This window comes from Arachis ipaensis, chromosome B10, assembly GCF_000816755.2.
Source record: "Arachis ipaensis cultivar K30076 chromosome B10, Araip1.1, whole genome shotgun sequence".
In the NCBI taxonomy this organism is placed as follows: Eukaryota; Viridiplantae; Streptophyta; class Magnoliopsida; order Fabales; family Fabaceae; genus Arachis; species Arachis ipaensis.
The window spans coordinates 78,639,686-78,656,095 of NC_029794.2; the positions used below are offsets into that span (position 1 = coordinate 78,639,686).

The window sequence follows — 16,410 nt, forward strand, 5'->3', positions numbered from 1 at the left end:
ATATGGATGTTGAGAGTTATTGTTGGGTGGGTGTTGATATGATCTTTGTGTGGAATGTTGGTGAGTTGCATTGTTGTTGGGGTTGTGACGTATGTGATCTTGGCCTTGATCTTGTTGATTTTCCTACCCAAAGTTCGGGTGGTTCTTCCAACCAGGATTATAAGTTTTGGAGTATGGATCATGGGTTTGCCTAGGTGAGTTTCCAATATAGTTGGCTTGTTCCCGGTCACCCTCTTCCTCTGTAGTTACTCCTTCTTGAGCTGCTGATGAGGTGGTGACTGTTGCAACTTGGTTTCTTTCCATCTTCTTAGTAAGGTCAGCCGGCTGCTTGGTGATCATCTTGTTTTGAGCCAGCAGAGTGTCCATGTTGTTCAGCTCCATCACTCCTCGAGTGTTGCTCCTTTCATAAGCATAGAAGTAATCATTCTCAGCTACAGTCTCGATGACATCTATGGCTTCTTCAATGGTCTTCTTCTTGTTTAGAGATCCCCTAGATGAGTGGTCTACTGCCTTCTTTGATTCATAAGAAAGACCCTTATAGAAAATGTGTAACTGCACCCATTCATTGAACATGTCTGGAGGGCACCTTCTTGTTAAGTCCTTAAACCTCTCCCATGCTTCATAGAGAGTTTTACCATCTTGTTGTCTGAAGATTTGTACCTCAGCTCTCAACCTGTTGATTCTTTGAGGAGGGTAGAATCTCGCCAAAAATTTGTTCACCACCTCTTCCCACGTTGTTAAACTCTCCTTCAGGAAGGATTCCAGCCATTTAGATGCTTTATCCTTGAGTGAAAAGGGGAACAGAAGCAGTCTATAGGTGTCAGGATGAACACCATTAGACTTCACAGTATCACATATCCTTAGGAAGGTGGTTAGATGCTGATTGGGATCTTCTTGGGCACTTTTTCCGAATGCACAGTTGTTCTGAACGAGGGTGATGAGCTGGGACTTTAGTTCAAAGTTATTGGCATGTATGGTTGGCTTTTGAATGCTACTTCCACAATTTCTTGGGTTTGAATTGATATAAGAGCCTAGAACTCTTCTCTTTTGCCCAGCATGATTTACTGGGCCTTCTCTGGCATGGTTGTGAGCTTCTTCTTCATGGTGATTCTCCATATTCTCCTCCATGTCTATTTCAAAATACTCTTCCTCTTTCTCAACACCAACGACTCTCTTCCCTCTTACTTCCCTCCTTAATCTAAGGAAGATCCTCCCAGGTTCAGAATCAAAGAAAGTTGAAGCCCCGCTTCTTCTACCTGTCATACAACCAACAAAGCAAAAAGGGAAGAAAGAAAATGAATGAAGAAATTACTCTTGTTAGAATGGCTGTTAGTGTGAGTGGTGCAATGTATCAAACAGTTAGTGGGTTAGTGAACTAAATTGCAAACTGATGAGCGGATAATTTATATGCTTTTTGGCATTATTTTTAGGTAGTTTTTAGTAGGATCTAGCTACTTTTTGGTATATTTTTATTAGTTTTTAAGTAAAAATCACATTTCTGGACTTTACTTTGAGTTTGTATGTTTTTCTGTGATTTCAGGTATTTTCTGGCTGAAATTGAGGGACCTGAGCAAAAATCTGATTCAGAGGCTGAAAAAGGACTGCAGATGCTGTTGGATTCTGACCTCCCTGCACTCGAAGTGGATTTTCTGGAGCTACAGAAGCCCAATTGGCGCACTCTCAATTGCGTTAGAAAGTAGAGATCCTGAGCTTTCCAGCAATATATAATAGTCCATACTTAGCCCAAGTTTTGATAACACAAACTGGCGTTTAATCGCCAACTTTCTACCCTATTCTGGCGTTAAACGCCAGAACTGGCATAAAAGCTGGAGTTAAACGCCCAAACTGGTACCAAAGCTGGTGTTTAACTCCAAGAAAAGTCTCTACATGTGAAAGCTTCAATTATTAGCCCAAGCACACACCAAGTGGGTCTGGAAGTGGATTTCTGCATCATTTACTCATTTCTGTAAACCCTAGGTTACTAGTTCATTATAAATAGGACCTTTTTACTATTGTATTTTATATCTTTGGACGTTTAGTCCTGAGACTTTTATCATTGTACATGTTTGGGGGCTGGCCATTCGGCCATGCCTAGACCTTTTTCACTTATCTATTTTCTATGGTGGAGTTTCTACACCGCATAGATTAAGGTGTGGAACTCTGCTGTTCCTCATGAATTAATGCAAAGTACTATTATTTTTCTATTCAACTCAAGCTTATTCTTATTCTAATATATTCATTCGCACCCAAGAACATGATGAATGTGATGATTATGTGACACTCATCACCATTCTCACCTATGAACGCGTGCCTGACAACCACTTCCGTTCTACATGAAAACAAGCTTGAATGCATATCTCTTAGCCTCCTGGTTCACGATCAGAGTCTTCGTGGTATAAGCTAGAATTATTGGCAGTCATTCCTATGGTATTCCGAGTAGGATCTGGGAAGGGATGACTGTGACGAGTTTCAAACTCGCGAGTGTTGGGCATAGTGACAGACGCAAAAGGATCAATGGATCCTATTCCAACATGAGTGAGAACCGACAGATGATTAGCCGTGCTGTGACAGCGCAATTGGACCATTTTCACTGAGAGGACGGACGGTAGCCGTTGACAACAGTGATCTCCCAACATACAGCTTGCCATAGAAAGGAGTATGAATGATTGAATGAAGGCAGTAAGAAAGCAGATATTAAGAAGGAGCAAAGCATCTCCATATGCTTATCTAAAATTCTCACCAATGAATTACATAAGTATTTTTATCTTATTTTATGTTCTATTTATCTTTTAATTATCAAAACCTCATAACCATTTGAATCTGCCTGACTGAGATTTACAAGGATGACCATAGCTTGCTTCAAGCCGACAATCTCCGTGGGATTGACCCTTACTCACGTAAGGTTTATTACTTGGATGACTCAGTGCACTTGCTGGTTAGTTGTGCGGAGTTGTGAAAAAGAGTTGAGATTATGATCGTGCGTACCAAGTTGTTGGCGCAGTTGAGATCACAATTTCGTGCACCACAAACAACTAAGAAAACACAACAAACGGGCAAGGAAAAAAGGGAAGAAAATAGCTAAAACTGAAAGTAAATCACTCAGATGGAATTTAAACAAAACAAAAGAAAATTGCTCAATCTAGTTATCCTCCAACTTAATCATTGTCGATACAAAATCAATCCCCGGCAACAGCGTCATAAACTTGATGCACGGAAACTTATCTCTTAACGAATTTCCCTTCGGCAAGTATACCGAATTATCGTCAAGTAAAAACTCATAATAGAGTGAGGTCGAATCGCACAGGGATTGATTGGTCAAGCAACTTTAATTAGAGGAATGTTCTAGTTGAGCTAAGCAGAAATTGAGTTGAGGAATTGCAAAAAATTAAATGGCGGGAAAGTAAATAACAGAAAATGTAAGTGCTGGAAATAAATGGCGGAATGTAAATTGCAGAAAGTAAATTGCAGAATCTTAAATGGGGATTTGGGGAGATGAGCATAAAAGTAAATGGCAGAAAATAAAGAGAATGGGTAAGATCAGAAATGGGGGATTCATTGGGCTTAGGAGATGTTGCATTCTCCGGACCAAGTTCATTCTCATCTCTTCCTCAATCAATGCATTCATTGATCTCCTTGGCAATCTTAAGTTATTGGATTCCAATTCCTTGGCGACCCAATCTCTCTAAGCTTGAACAATTGCCCAATTCCTTGATTTAATTGCTCTTGGGAAGAGATGAAGTATGGTCACTGATTATACCACATGTATTTCCAAATCAAAGTGTTGGTAGGATTATATGTCACTATATCCATCCAAACCCCAATTCAGTCCAACATGAGAAAGTATTTCTAGCATGATCTCGTCATTCCTCTTCTAAGGTTTCGAGGAGATCCAAGTATGAATAGCCTTTTTTCCTAGACAACTACCCAATTGGATGAAGATTGAAAGCTTTCTAGCAAAATCAAGAGAAAATAAAGAAGAAGAATAATGAAAACTATTATTGATCCATCAAATTACAACAGAGCTCCCTAACCCAATGAAAAGGGGTTTAGTTGTTCATAGCTCTGGAAATGGAAGATGATAGAGAAGAGTGCATTCTGAAATTAAACTAGAAATTGCAGAGAAAGTAAAATATACAAAGTATAGTTCTCAAGTTCCAGGTCCCTTTTTAATTCAAAACTATCCCTATATATACTACTCTTCTGATCTTCTAGTTAGCTCTTCAAGTCTTAGATATGGGCCCTTGATCTTTAGTTGAAGTAGTTACAGTCTTTAGTTGTAACGACCCAACTTCTAGCATGTCTAGATCATACTAGAAATCGAATGTTACTAACTTGTTTTTCCTTTTTGTATTATTAATTAATAAATATAAGCCTGTACGTTGTTAAAACCCCGCGAATTTATCAAGTAAATTTTTTTTAACAAGAATAATTTAAAGTCGCATACCTTCCATATATCAAGGGATAATTAAACGTTCACATACATAAGACAAAAGATAACAGAATATGGAACAACACACTATAATATACATCATGTTACAGAAGTGGCTCAGTTATATAAGCATAGAGCTATAGTACAGCACCCCTAAGTTAGTGACTCATATAGTATATACATATATGTACATAAGACGCCCCAGGGCCTGGCCTGACCAAAAGCCCCTAAGCTGGCACCCAGGCTAGCCTAACTCTATGATATGCCTATTCCCTCTAATCATGCTAACAAAAGTGAGGGAGACACTCTAATGTACTGAAGTTAGACTAGGCATCTCAAAAAGTCTCCTCAATCCTGGTCCAGAGTACCTCACGGAAAATCACCGGGCGAATGGTGATGCTCGCCTGCTGGCGCCTCGCCTGGCTCATCGTCATCGCTGTCAGAAGAGATAACTATGAAGTTAGGATCTTCCTCTGGATATTCTTCTTCCTCGCCCTCTTCTTCTGCTGGAGTGATAGCAGAGGAACCACTGTTGGCCATAGGAACTATAAAAGGATAGCTACCAAACAAAATACAGTCTGGAGAAGGAGGTGGCGCCTCCATGATCTGATCATACTCATGTTCCTGCTGCTCATCAAAGACAGGAGGCTCGATCGGCTCAGGTAAAGGATCAAGCTCGGGTGGCAACACAGGAACACCCCACTCATCAAGGACAAAAGGTGCAGGAGGTGCCTCATGGATAAGCTGGGCAGGTATAGGCTCATCAGGTAGAGGAGGTTCAGGTGGAGGAGGATGGTCAGGTGGAGGTGGCATCTGCTCCTCAGGATGCGGTATCCCAGGTCCGCCGGAGTGTAACCAAGATAAAGGAAAGTCATAGGGTGCATCAGGATTAAAGTATGTTGTCCTAATATGGTACTGGTAAGGTCTACCACGAACTACATAATTACAGATACGAGGTACCGCACAGTAGATGTAATACTCGCCACGCACCGGGTCCTCGTGGATGTACGGTGGATCAATCTTGTAGAATAGGACTCCCGTGTCCATCTGTAGAGGTGTAAGGGGTAAGAACTGGGGAGTTCTTAGTAAGGTCGGGGTTTACAGTTAAGTTTCATTTATAATGTCCGTGGTCATAGAAGTATAAATAAATGTAGAGTAATATGTAACACATGAACAAGAGAGAAAATAGGAAATAAATGCACATTCACACATTAATATGCAATCACACAGTTATGCTCCAACAAACAAGGAATAGAACAAGAACACAAGATAGAACAAGAAATAATGCACAAACAAGTATGATGCATGTCTGTCCCTACTGCAGGTAATGAGCTCATTTGTCGGTTTCGACCCGCACCCGACGCAATCCGACCCTCCAGGTCAGATAAGGCCTTCCCAGAACTTAATCCCAGATTAAGTACCGCATACCCTCTACCAAGTACTCTCGACTTGCAAGGCTGGTATTTGCTCAAATCTCAATATACCGCAGGTATGCGAGTCAGGCCTCTACCAAGCATTCAGCTTGCAGGGCTGGTACTACTCTACCGCAGCCTGTCTGGGAAGCAACATCACAATACGGGCGTCCTCGCACAACATTCACAAGCATTGCCCGAAGGCTCATAATTCACATATAACCATACTTTCCATCACTTAGCAATCATCATAAATCAAGCATTACAACATCACAGAAAGCTCATTTTACAATTCTCTGTTTACTCTGTAAGGTCAGGTACACAGTTATATCACTTTTAACTCCTTTTCTTTCTAACTTAAACACAGGTTTTAAAATCTTGTTTCTTTACCTCATATACCTCTATATCTTCTCTTATACCTTTTCTTAGGTGTTTAGTAAAGGAAATTAGAGAATTCTGGACTCAAATCTGCGTTCCTGAGGCTTTCAGGGAAAACTGTCTTTTTATCAATATTTTATTATTATTAATAAAATAATATTGTTATTAAAATAATATTATTAATAAAATAATATTATTAATAAAATAATATATTAATATTTTATTATTAAAATAATAATATTTTATTTAACTTTCAAAAATTGCATCTTGACCCCCGGACTTCTTGGAAATTGCACTTTGACCCCTATAACTTTAATATTTGCACTTTAGCCCCTCAACTTTTGATTAATTAATTTTCAACCCCAAACTTTTTAATAATTGCATTTTAACCCCAAAACTCCTTGAATAGACGTTTTCATGTTTTTCCAAAAACCAAAAACATTTTTTTTCCAAAAGTTCATCAGATTTCTGCTTGATTTTCAGCTAGTTTTTCAATCTTTTCGGAAACCGATTTGAACTCGATTTTTATCAAACCAAAGAGAAACTTTTCAGCCATCAAATACACATCAAATAAGCATCAAAAATCATGATTTTCATGGCTGAAATGTCACGTTTTCCAGCAGCACCAACAGCCACTTCAAACCATCATAAACATGATTTTCAAGCATTAAACAACAAGTCTCCATGATCAAACCATCACACAAACACCCAAAATCAAATTTCAAGCAACAAGATCTGGTTTAACACTTCAAGAACACAGCCAATCATTGATTAATTTACCAAACCTTACCTGCTTTGCTGCTGTCCGAGATTGCACCAAAAACAAGCTTCCAGAAGCACTTTTACGCCTATTGTAACATCAAAAACAACTTTAGAATCTTATGAACCATGAAGGCTGAAGCTTCATGATGATGAAAAGAAGGTTTTTCTCACCTTAAGGTAACTAGAAATCACGTTTTCTTGGAGCTTTGGTGATTGAATAAGAGATCCTAAGAAAGAACATGAAGAAAACATCATTAACTTAAGGAACCACCATGGCCGAATCTTCAAGGAGGAGGAGCAGCCTTCATACCTTGATTTACTCCATGAAAAGTGACATAGAAATGAAGAGGAAGAAGATATGAACACTTTGGTAAGATTAGATTTTTGATAGGGGTTTCGGTTTGAGAAAGAACGGAGAAAGTAGCTCAGGTGTTCATGGAAGCTTCATGGTTTTCTTTCATGGTGTTCTAAGCTTTTCCAAGAACAAAAATGATAGCCAAGCTGTCCTAGGGAGGCCGTGGCTTTTGGATGATGATTATCCAAAAGTTACTTGTCAAAATATCTCAGAAAAGGATAATTACTAATGCTAGATGTATTAGAACTTAAGTAATTACACTACTAATGGATAAACATTAAGTTACTTAGTGTAAATGACACTAGTAACTGGATAATCATAAGAATAAAAGATATATGATGAAGCATTAGCAGTGCTAAGTTCTTCTAAGAATGCCGGTATTATCCGTTATCGATAGATTTCAAGCTCAGTTATTATATTACTAAACATAGATCAACATTAATCACAGTAGAGAAGATAATAATATAATATTCTAAATAAAATAATAATATATGAATATTATATTAATATAATTTTTTCTCGAAATTCGTGACCGGCTCGTCACATAGAGACTAACCACGAAAATCAGAATTTTGAAATTCGGGCCCGAAGTGGCTCAAAAACGCAACTCTTTGTGACGTGCCTACTTAGATTAGGAGAGGTGTCCTGTGCAATCAAGCTGCTGACTCAGCAGCTTGATGACGCAGCACCTGTGCAGTGGAAGTGCTTATATGCATGGAAATTCCTAAAAATTCTCTAAAAATTCCGTTTGATCCCGAAAAAGCGCCGTTTTTTCGGGGCTAGGCCGTTACATTCTACCCTCCTAAAAGAGAATTTTGTCCTCAAAATTTCAATTACCTGAAAAGAGAAACGGGTAGTCTGTTCTCATCTTGTCTTCCAGCTCCCATGTGTACTCTTCAGTTCCAGTTTGTCCCCATGCTACCTTAACCAATGATACTGTCTTGTCTCTAAGCTGTTTGTCACTTTATTCCACAATCCTGACTGGTAGGGTTTGATATGTCAAGTCGGCTCGCAGCTGTACTGTCTCTCGTTGTAAAACGTCGCTTTCGTCGGGATTATACTTTTATAGTTGTGAAACATGAAAAACATCATGAAGGTTTGACAAATAAGGAGGGAGAGCTACTTGGTATGCTACTGGACCGACTCTTTTAAGAATTTGAAAAGGACCTAAGTATCGTGGATTCAATTTCTTAGTCCTAAGAGCTCTACCTATTCCAGTCATAGGTGTCACTCTTAAGAAAATATCTTCACCTTCCTTAAATTCTAAGGGCCTACGCCTAATATCTGCATAGCTCTTTTGTCGACTTTGGGCAGTTTGAATCTTCTCTCGAATGTGCTTAATCCGTTCGGTAGTTTCTTGTACCAAGTCTGGCCCCAAAATCCTGCCTTCCTCCTTGTCATACCAGCATAATGGTGATTTACACTTTCTTCCGTAGAGGGCCTCATATGGTGTCATTCCGATACTCTGTTGATAACTGTTGTTGTAAGCAAACTCAATCAATGGCAAGTATTTGTCCCAGTTACCCTGTTGGTCCATTACGCAAGATCTCAACATATCTTCCAAGGTACGAATTGTTCGTTCTGTCTATCCATCAGTCTGTGGGTGATATGCTGTACTTAAGTGCAACTTCGTCCCAAAAGCTTTCTGTAGAGCTCCCCAAAATCTAGAAGTAAACCTTGGATCTCTGTCTGACACAATTGATGAAGGTATTCCATGCAATCGTATTATCTCCTGAATGTATAACCGGGCGAGTTTCTCCAAGCTGTGACCAATTTGAATTGGTAGAAAATGCGCTGATTTTGTCAATCGACCTACAATTACCCAAATTGCATCATGCCCGGCAGAGGTTCTTGGTAACCCAATAACAAAATCCATCGTAATCTCTTCCCATTTCCATTGCAGTATCTCCAATGGTTGTAGGGTTCCAGGTGGTTTTTGATGTTCCACCTTAATCTTCTGGCAAGTGAGACACTTTGAAACATACGTTGCTATATCTTTCTTCATTCCTGGCCACCAGAACATCTTCTTCAGATCTTGGTACATTTTAGTCGTTCCGGGATGGATAGAAAATCTGCTTTCATGAGCTTCGGTAAGAATGTTCTTTCTCAAGTCCTCCTGACAAGGTACACAAATTCTGTTCCTATATCTCAATATTTCCTCTTTATCTTGGCGTACCTCTTCCGGCTGATCTGCCTTCATCCGTGTTAACAATGTCAGCATTCCTGAATTCTGGGCTTGAGCTTGTTGAATAGCTATCTTAAAGTCAGATGTTAATTGTAGTCGCGCCATAACAACTCCTCTTGATGTCTCTCTCATTCCTAATTTTAAGTTTTCAAAGGCTGAGATCATTTCTTCTTCCTTAATCATCATCCAGGATATGCCCAAACTCTTCCGACTCAAAGCATCTGTGACTACATTTGCCTTCCCAGGATGATAGCTCAACTTAAAATCATAATCTTTTAAGAATTCCATCCATCGCCTCTGCCTCATATTAAGGTCTTTCTGATCAAAGATATACTTCAAACTCTTATGATCAGAGAAGACTTCAAATTGGGCTCCGTACAAATAGTGCCTTCAAATCTTAAGTGCAAAGACCACTGCTGCTAATTCCAAATCATGTGTCGGATAGTTCCTTTCGTAAGGTCTTAGTTGTCTCGAAGCATAAGCTACCACATTCCTATGCTGCATCAATACACATCCAAGTCCCTTAGAAGAAGCATCACAATACACCTCAAAAGGTTCCTGTGGGTCTGGTAACACCAAAACTGGCGCCGTCATCAACTTTTCCTTTAAAGTTTCAAAGCTTTCTTCACACTTCTCTGTCCACTCAAACGGAGCTTCCTTCCTAGTAAGCCGAGTCAAAGCTAAAGCTATCTGTGAAAAACCCTTGATAAACCGCCGATAGTATCCTGCTAACCCCAAGAAACTACGAACTTCTGTAACTGTCTTGGGTTGCTTCCATTGTACTACGGCCTCGATCTTTAAAGGATCTACAGTTATTCCATCTCGTGTGATCACATGTCCCAAGAATGTCACTTCTGTCGCCCAAAACTCACATTTCGACAACTTCGCATATAGCTTCCGTGCTCTTAATATTTGCAACACAATCCTCAAATGCTCTTCATGTTCTTCTTCTGTCTTGGAATAGATGAGGATATCATCTATAAAGACTACCACAAACTGATCTAGATACGGACGAAAAATGCGATTCATATAATCCATGAATACAGCAGGAGCATTAGTCAGTCCAAAGGACATAACCGTATACTCATAGTGACCGTACATAGTTCGAAAGGCAATCTTAGGTATATATGATTCCTTCACCCGGATTTGATGGTAATCTGATCGCAAATTAATCTTCGAGAATACTGTCGCACCTCTCAACTGGTCCATCAGATCATCTATCCTTAGGAGTAGATACTTGTTCTTGATTGTGATATTGTTCAATTGCCAATAATCCACACATAACCTCATTCCACCATCCTTCTTCTTTACTAGTAACACTGGAGCTCCCCATGGTGATACACTCGGACGAATAAACTTTTTCCCCAGCAATTCATTCAACTGCTTCTTTAACTCTGCTAGTTCCAATGGTGACATCCGATACGGTGCTATAGAAATTGGTCCGGCTTCAGGAACCAGACCAATACTAAACTATATTTCTCTCTGAGGTGGAAACTCAGGTATATCATCCAGAAAAACATCAGGAAACTCCTTCACCACTCGGATTTGCTCCAAGTCTTGTTCATTAGTTTCTGAGCTAGCCGATAGTAGAACGTAACCCTCTAACCCACTATTACTAGAAATAACTCTTAGGGAATTCAAATAGAAAGTACAAGACTTAACTGGTTCAGTGTGTATTTCAGATGATGGAAATGTAGCAATTCGTTTAAAACAATCAAGGAAAACATGATTCTTAGACAACCAATCTAGACCTAAGATAATATCTAAACCACACAAAGGCAAACAAATCAGGTCATGTATAAAAGTCCTAGCCTCAATAACAAAAGGCACCTGTTGACATACTTGACTAGTCAAGGCATTTTGAGATGTGGGTGTACGAACAATTAGATTATAATCTAACATGGTGAAATCTAATCCCAACTCATGCGCAACAGTCTCAGATATAAATGAATGTGATGCACCAGAGTCATACAGTACAGTTAAGAGTCGAGATTTGACATAACACTGACCTTGAATTAGGGAGTCTGATTTCATTGCGTCATCAGCAGTCATAGCAAACACACGTCCTTGCTATCGCGGCCTATCTATTCCTTGTACTGGCTTCTTCGGAAAGTCCTTAGCCATATGTCCAGGCTGACCACAAGAAAAACAGATAATGCCTGTAAGCTGACAAGGTCTACCTCCATGCTCCTTTCCGCACTGCCTACATACTGGTCGCATCTACGCCTGCTGAGGTCGCTTACCCATATCCTGTCTCATTCTTCCTCCATTCCCTCCTGTAGGACGTGCATGAACATTTCTATTCTGATTGTACCTTCGTGAAGGCATTGCTCCCTGCTTAAAATTCCTTCCCTAAGGAGCTGAATACCGATTATAATTCTGAAAAGAAGATCCTGGGCGATTCATCCGAGCTGCAGCTATCTTCTTAGCACAGCCCTCTACTAGCTGACTCTTATTAACCAACTCCACAAAATTCCGTATTTCCAATGGAACCACTGAGTTCAACAAATCTTCACGGAGTCCCCCTTCAAATTTCAAACATTTCCACTCTTCGAAATCTGCTGGATTCCCTTGACAAACCTTGGAAAAACGACATAAATCTTCAAACTTCCTTGTATACTCCGCAACAGACATACTTCCCTGTTTTAACTGCATCAACTCCATCTCCTTTGCCTCACGAGTAGCTCTAGGAAAGTACTTCTTATAGAACTCTTCTTTGAAAACATCCCACAAAATATTACCCTCATCTTGCTGCAGTAAACGTTGAATGCCCTGCCACCAGTGCTGAGCATCCCCTTCCAACATATAAGTAGCAAATTCTACATACTGTTCTTCCGGGACATGCTGTGCCCTCAAGGACCTTTCTATGCCTCGAAACCAATTATAAGCTTCAGTTGCTACAGTCGTACCCTTGAACTTCGGTGGATTAACTTTCAAGAAAGCAGCTAATGTCATAGGCCTATCTTGATTCATGTTATCTTCATCACCGTTCCCACCATTCTCACCATTACGGTCATTGTTACACTCTCCATTACGTTCCCCCAGACGGTTAACTGTCCGGGTAGTAGCAGTCGCCGTTTCACGCACAGCTTCAGCCATAGCATGAATTGCAGCAAACAGATTATCATCGTTTCATGGCGGATTGTTAACAGTAGACCCTTCCCGATCGCTACGTCTCCGTGGAGGCATCCTGATTCTGTTCATACCAAACAATCAATACCAAGGTGATCAGTCTTAATACCTCAAGTTGGGCGTTAACATTATCAGAATGAAAGCACAAAGACATTTATGCAACACATATCACATAGATACCCTATAAGCATGAGACACACCACAGAGCATGCAATAAAGCATGATTCAGTCCATTCCCCAGGCTCTAACAGGAAGAACTGCTCTGATACCAAATTGTAACGACCCAACTTCTAGCATGTCTAGATCATACTAGAAATCGAATGTTACCAACTTGTTTTTCCTTTTTGTATTATTAATTAATAAATATAAGCATGTACGTTGTTAAAACCCTGCGAATTTTTTAAGTAAATTTTTTTTAACAAGAATAATTTAAAGTCGCATACCTTCCATATATCAAGGGATAATTAAACGTTCACATACATAAGACAAAAGATAACAGAATATGGAATAACACACTATAATATACATCATGTTACAGAAGTGGCTCAGTTATATAAGCATAGAGCTATAGTACAGCACCCCTAAGTCAGTGACTCATATAGTATATACATATATGTACATAAGACGCCCCAGGGCCTGGCCTGACCAAAAGCCCCTAAGCTGGCACCCAGGCTAGCCTAACTCTATGATATGCCTATTCCCTCTAATCATGCTAACAAAAGTGAGGGAGACACTCTAATGTACTGAAGTTAGACTAGGCGTCTCAAAAAGTTTCCTCAATCCTGGTCCAGAGTACCTCACAGAAAATCACCGGGCGAATGGTGATGCTCGCCTGCTGGCGCCTCGCCTGGCTCATCGTCATCGCTGTCAGAGGAGATAACTATGAAGTTAGGATCTTCCTCTGGATCTTCTTCTTCCTCGTCCTCTTCTTCTGCTGGAGTGATAGCAGAGGAACCACTGCTGGCCACAGGAACTGTAAAAGGATAGCTACCAAACAAAATACAGTCTGGAGAAGGAGGTGGCGCCTCCATGATCTGATCATACTCATGTCCCTGCTACTCATCAAAGACAGGAGGCTCGATCGGCTCAGGTAAAGGATCAAGCTCGGGTGGCAACACAGGAACACCCCACACATCAAGGACAAAAGGTGCAGGAGGTGCCTCATGGATAAGCTGGGCAGGTATAAGCTCATCAGGTAGAGGAGGTTCAGGTGGAGGAGGATGGTCAGGTAGAGGTGGCATCTGCTCCTCAGGATGAGGTATCCCAAGTCCGCTGGGGTGTAACCAAGATAAAGGAAAGTCATAAGGTGCATCAGGATTAAAGTATGTTGTCCTAATAGGGTACTGGAAAGGTCTACCATGAACTACATAATTACAGATACGAGGTACCGCACAGTAGATGTAATACTCGCCACGCACCGAGTCCTCGTGGATGTACGGTGGATCAATCTCGTAGAATAGGACTCCCGTGTCCATCTGTAGAGGTGTAAGGGGTAAGAACTGGGGAGTTCTTAGTAAGGTCGGGGTTTACAGTTAAGTTTCATTTATAATGTCCGTGGTCATAGAAGTATAAATAAATGTAGAGTAATATGTACATAACAGCAACATAAACTAACACATGAACAAGAGATAAAAATAGGAAATAAATGCACATTCACACATTAATATGCAATCACACAGTTATGCTCCAACAAACAAGGAATAGAACAAGAAATAATGCACAAACAAGTATGATGCATGTCTGTCCCTACTGCAGGTAATGAGCTCATTTGTCGGTTTCGACCCGCACCCGACGCAATCCGACCCTCCAGGTCAGATAAGACCTTCCCAGAACTTAATCCCAGATTAAGTACCGCATACCCTCTACCAAGTACTCTCGACATGCAGGGCTGGTATTTGCTCAAATCTCAATATACCGCAGGTATGCGAGTCAGGCTTCTGCCAAGCATTCAGCTTGCAGGGCTGGTACTACTCTACCGCAGCCTGTCTGGGAAGCAACATCACAATACGGGCGTCCCCGCACAACATTCACAAGCATTACCCGAAGGCTCGTAATTCACATATAACCATACTTTCCATCACTTAGCAATCATCATAAATCAAGCATTACAACATCACAGAAAGCTCATTTTACAATTCTCTGTTTACACTGTAAGGTCAGGTACACAGCTATATCACTTTTAACTCCTTTTCTTTTTAACTTAAACACAGGATTCAAAATCTTGTTTCTTTACCTCATATACCTCTATATCTTCTCTTATACCTTTTCTTAGGTGTTTAGTAAAGGAAATTAGAGAATTCTGGACTCAAATTTGCCTTCCTGAGGCTTTCAAGAATATTTTATCAATATTTTATTATTAAATGATAATATTTTATTTAAGTTTCAAAAATTGCATCTTGACCCCTGGACTTCTTGGAAATTGCACTTTGACCCCTATAACTTTTAATATTTGCACTTTAGCCCCTCAACTTTTGATTAATTAATTTTCAACCCCAAACTTTTTAATAATTGAATTTTGACCCCAAAACTCCTTGAATACACGTTTTCATGTTTTTCCAAAAACCAAAAACATTTTTTTTCCAAAAGTTCATCAGATTTCTACTTGATTTTCAGCTACTTTTTCAATCTTTTCGGAAACCGATTTGAACTCGATTTTTATCAAACCAAAGAGAAACTTTTCAGCCATCAAATACACATCAAATAAGTATCAAAAATCATGATTTTCATGGCTGGAATGTCACGTTTTCCAGAAGCACCAACAGCCACTTCACACCATCATAAACATGATTTTCAAGCATTAAACAACAAGTTTCCATGATCAAACCATCACACAAACACCCAAAATCAAATCTCAAGCAACAAGATCTGCTTTAACACTTCAAGAATACAGTCAATCATTGATTAATTTACCAAACCTTACCTCCTTTGCTGCTGTCCGAGATTGCACCAAAAACAAGCTTCCAGAAGCACTTTTACGCCTATTTTAACATCAAAAACAACTTTAGAATCTTATGAACCATGAAGGCTGAAGCTTCATGATGATGAAAAGAAGGTTTTCCTCACTTTAAGGTAACTAGAAATCACGTTTTCTTGGAGCTTTTGGTGATTGAATAAGAGATCCTAAGAAAGAACATGAAGAAAACATCATTAACTTAAGGAACCACCATGGCCGAATCTTCAAGGAGGAGGAGCAGCCTTCATACCTTGATTTACTCCATGAAAAGTGACATAGAAATGAAGAGGAAGAAGAGGTGAACACTTTGGTAAGATTAGATTTTTGATAGGGGTTTCGGTTTGAGAAAGAACGGAGAAAGTAGCTCAGGTGTTCATGGAAGCTTCATGGTTTTCTTTCATGGTGTTCTAAGCTTTTCCAAGAACAAAAATGATAGCCAAGCTGTCCTAGGGAGGCCGTGGCTTTTGGATGATGATTATCCAAAAGTTACTTGTCAAAATATCTCAGAAAAGGATAATTACTAAAGCTAGATGTATTAGAACTTAAGTAATTACACTACTAATGGATAAACATTAAGTTACTTAGTTTAAATGACACTAGTAACTGGATAATCATGAGAATAAAAGATATATGATGAAGCATTAGCAGTGCTAAGTTCATCTAAGAATGCCGGTATTATCCGTTACCGGTAGATTTCAAGTTCAGTTATTATATTACTAAACATAGATCAACATTAATCACAGTAGAGAAGATAATAATATAATATTCTGAATAAAATAATAATATATGAATATTATATTAATA

At 39.6% G+C, this 16,410-nt stretch overlaps 3 protein-coding genes across 3 annotated transcripts; all 3 read right to left on the reverse strand.

Moving 5' to 3' along the window:
* LOC107620709 lies at window positions 10,992–11,573 on the reverse strand. The gene has a single exon (XM_016322835.1). The coding sequence runs from the start codon at window positions 11,571–11,573 to the stop codon at window positions 10,992–10,994; it is 582 nt and encodes a 193-aa protein (XP_016178321.1).
* On the reverse strand, window positions 11,874–12,620 carry LOC107620710. The gene has a single exon (XM_016322836.1). The coding sequence runs from the start codon at window positions 12,618–12,620 to the stop codon at window positions 11,874–11,876; it is 747 nt and encodes a 248-aa protein (XP_016178322.1).
* LOC107620711 (formin-like protein 14) lies at window positions 13,709–14,128 on the reverse strand. The gene has a single exon (XM_016322837.1). The coding sequence runs from the start codon at window positions 14,126–14,128 to the stop codon at window positions 13,709–13,711; it is 420 nt and encodes a 139-aa protein (XP_016178323.1).

Bases quoted from the DNA above. Each gene is read 5' to 3' on its own strand.
- LOC107620709 (XM_016322835.1), bottom strand. From the start codon at position 11,573: ATGACTGCTGATGACGCAATGAAATCAGACTCCCTAATTCAAGGTCAG.
- LOC107620710 (XM_016322836.1), bottom strand. From the start codon at position 12,620: ATGGCTGAAGCTGTGCGTGAAACGGCGACTGCTACTACCCGGACAGTT.
- LOC107620711 (XM_016322837.1), bottom strand. From the start codon at position 14,128: ATGGACACGGGAGTCCTATTCTACGAGATTGATCCACCGTACATCCAC.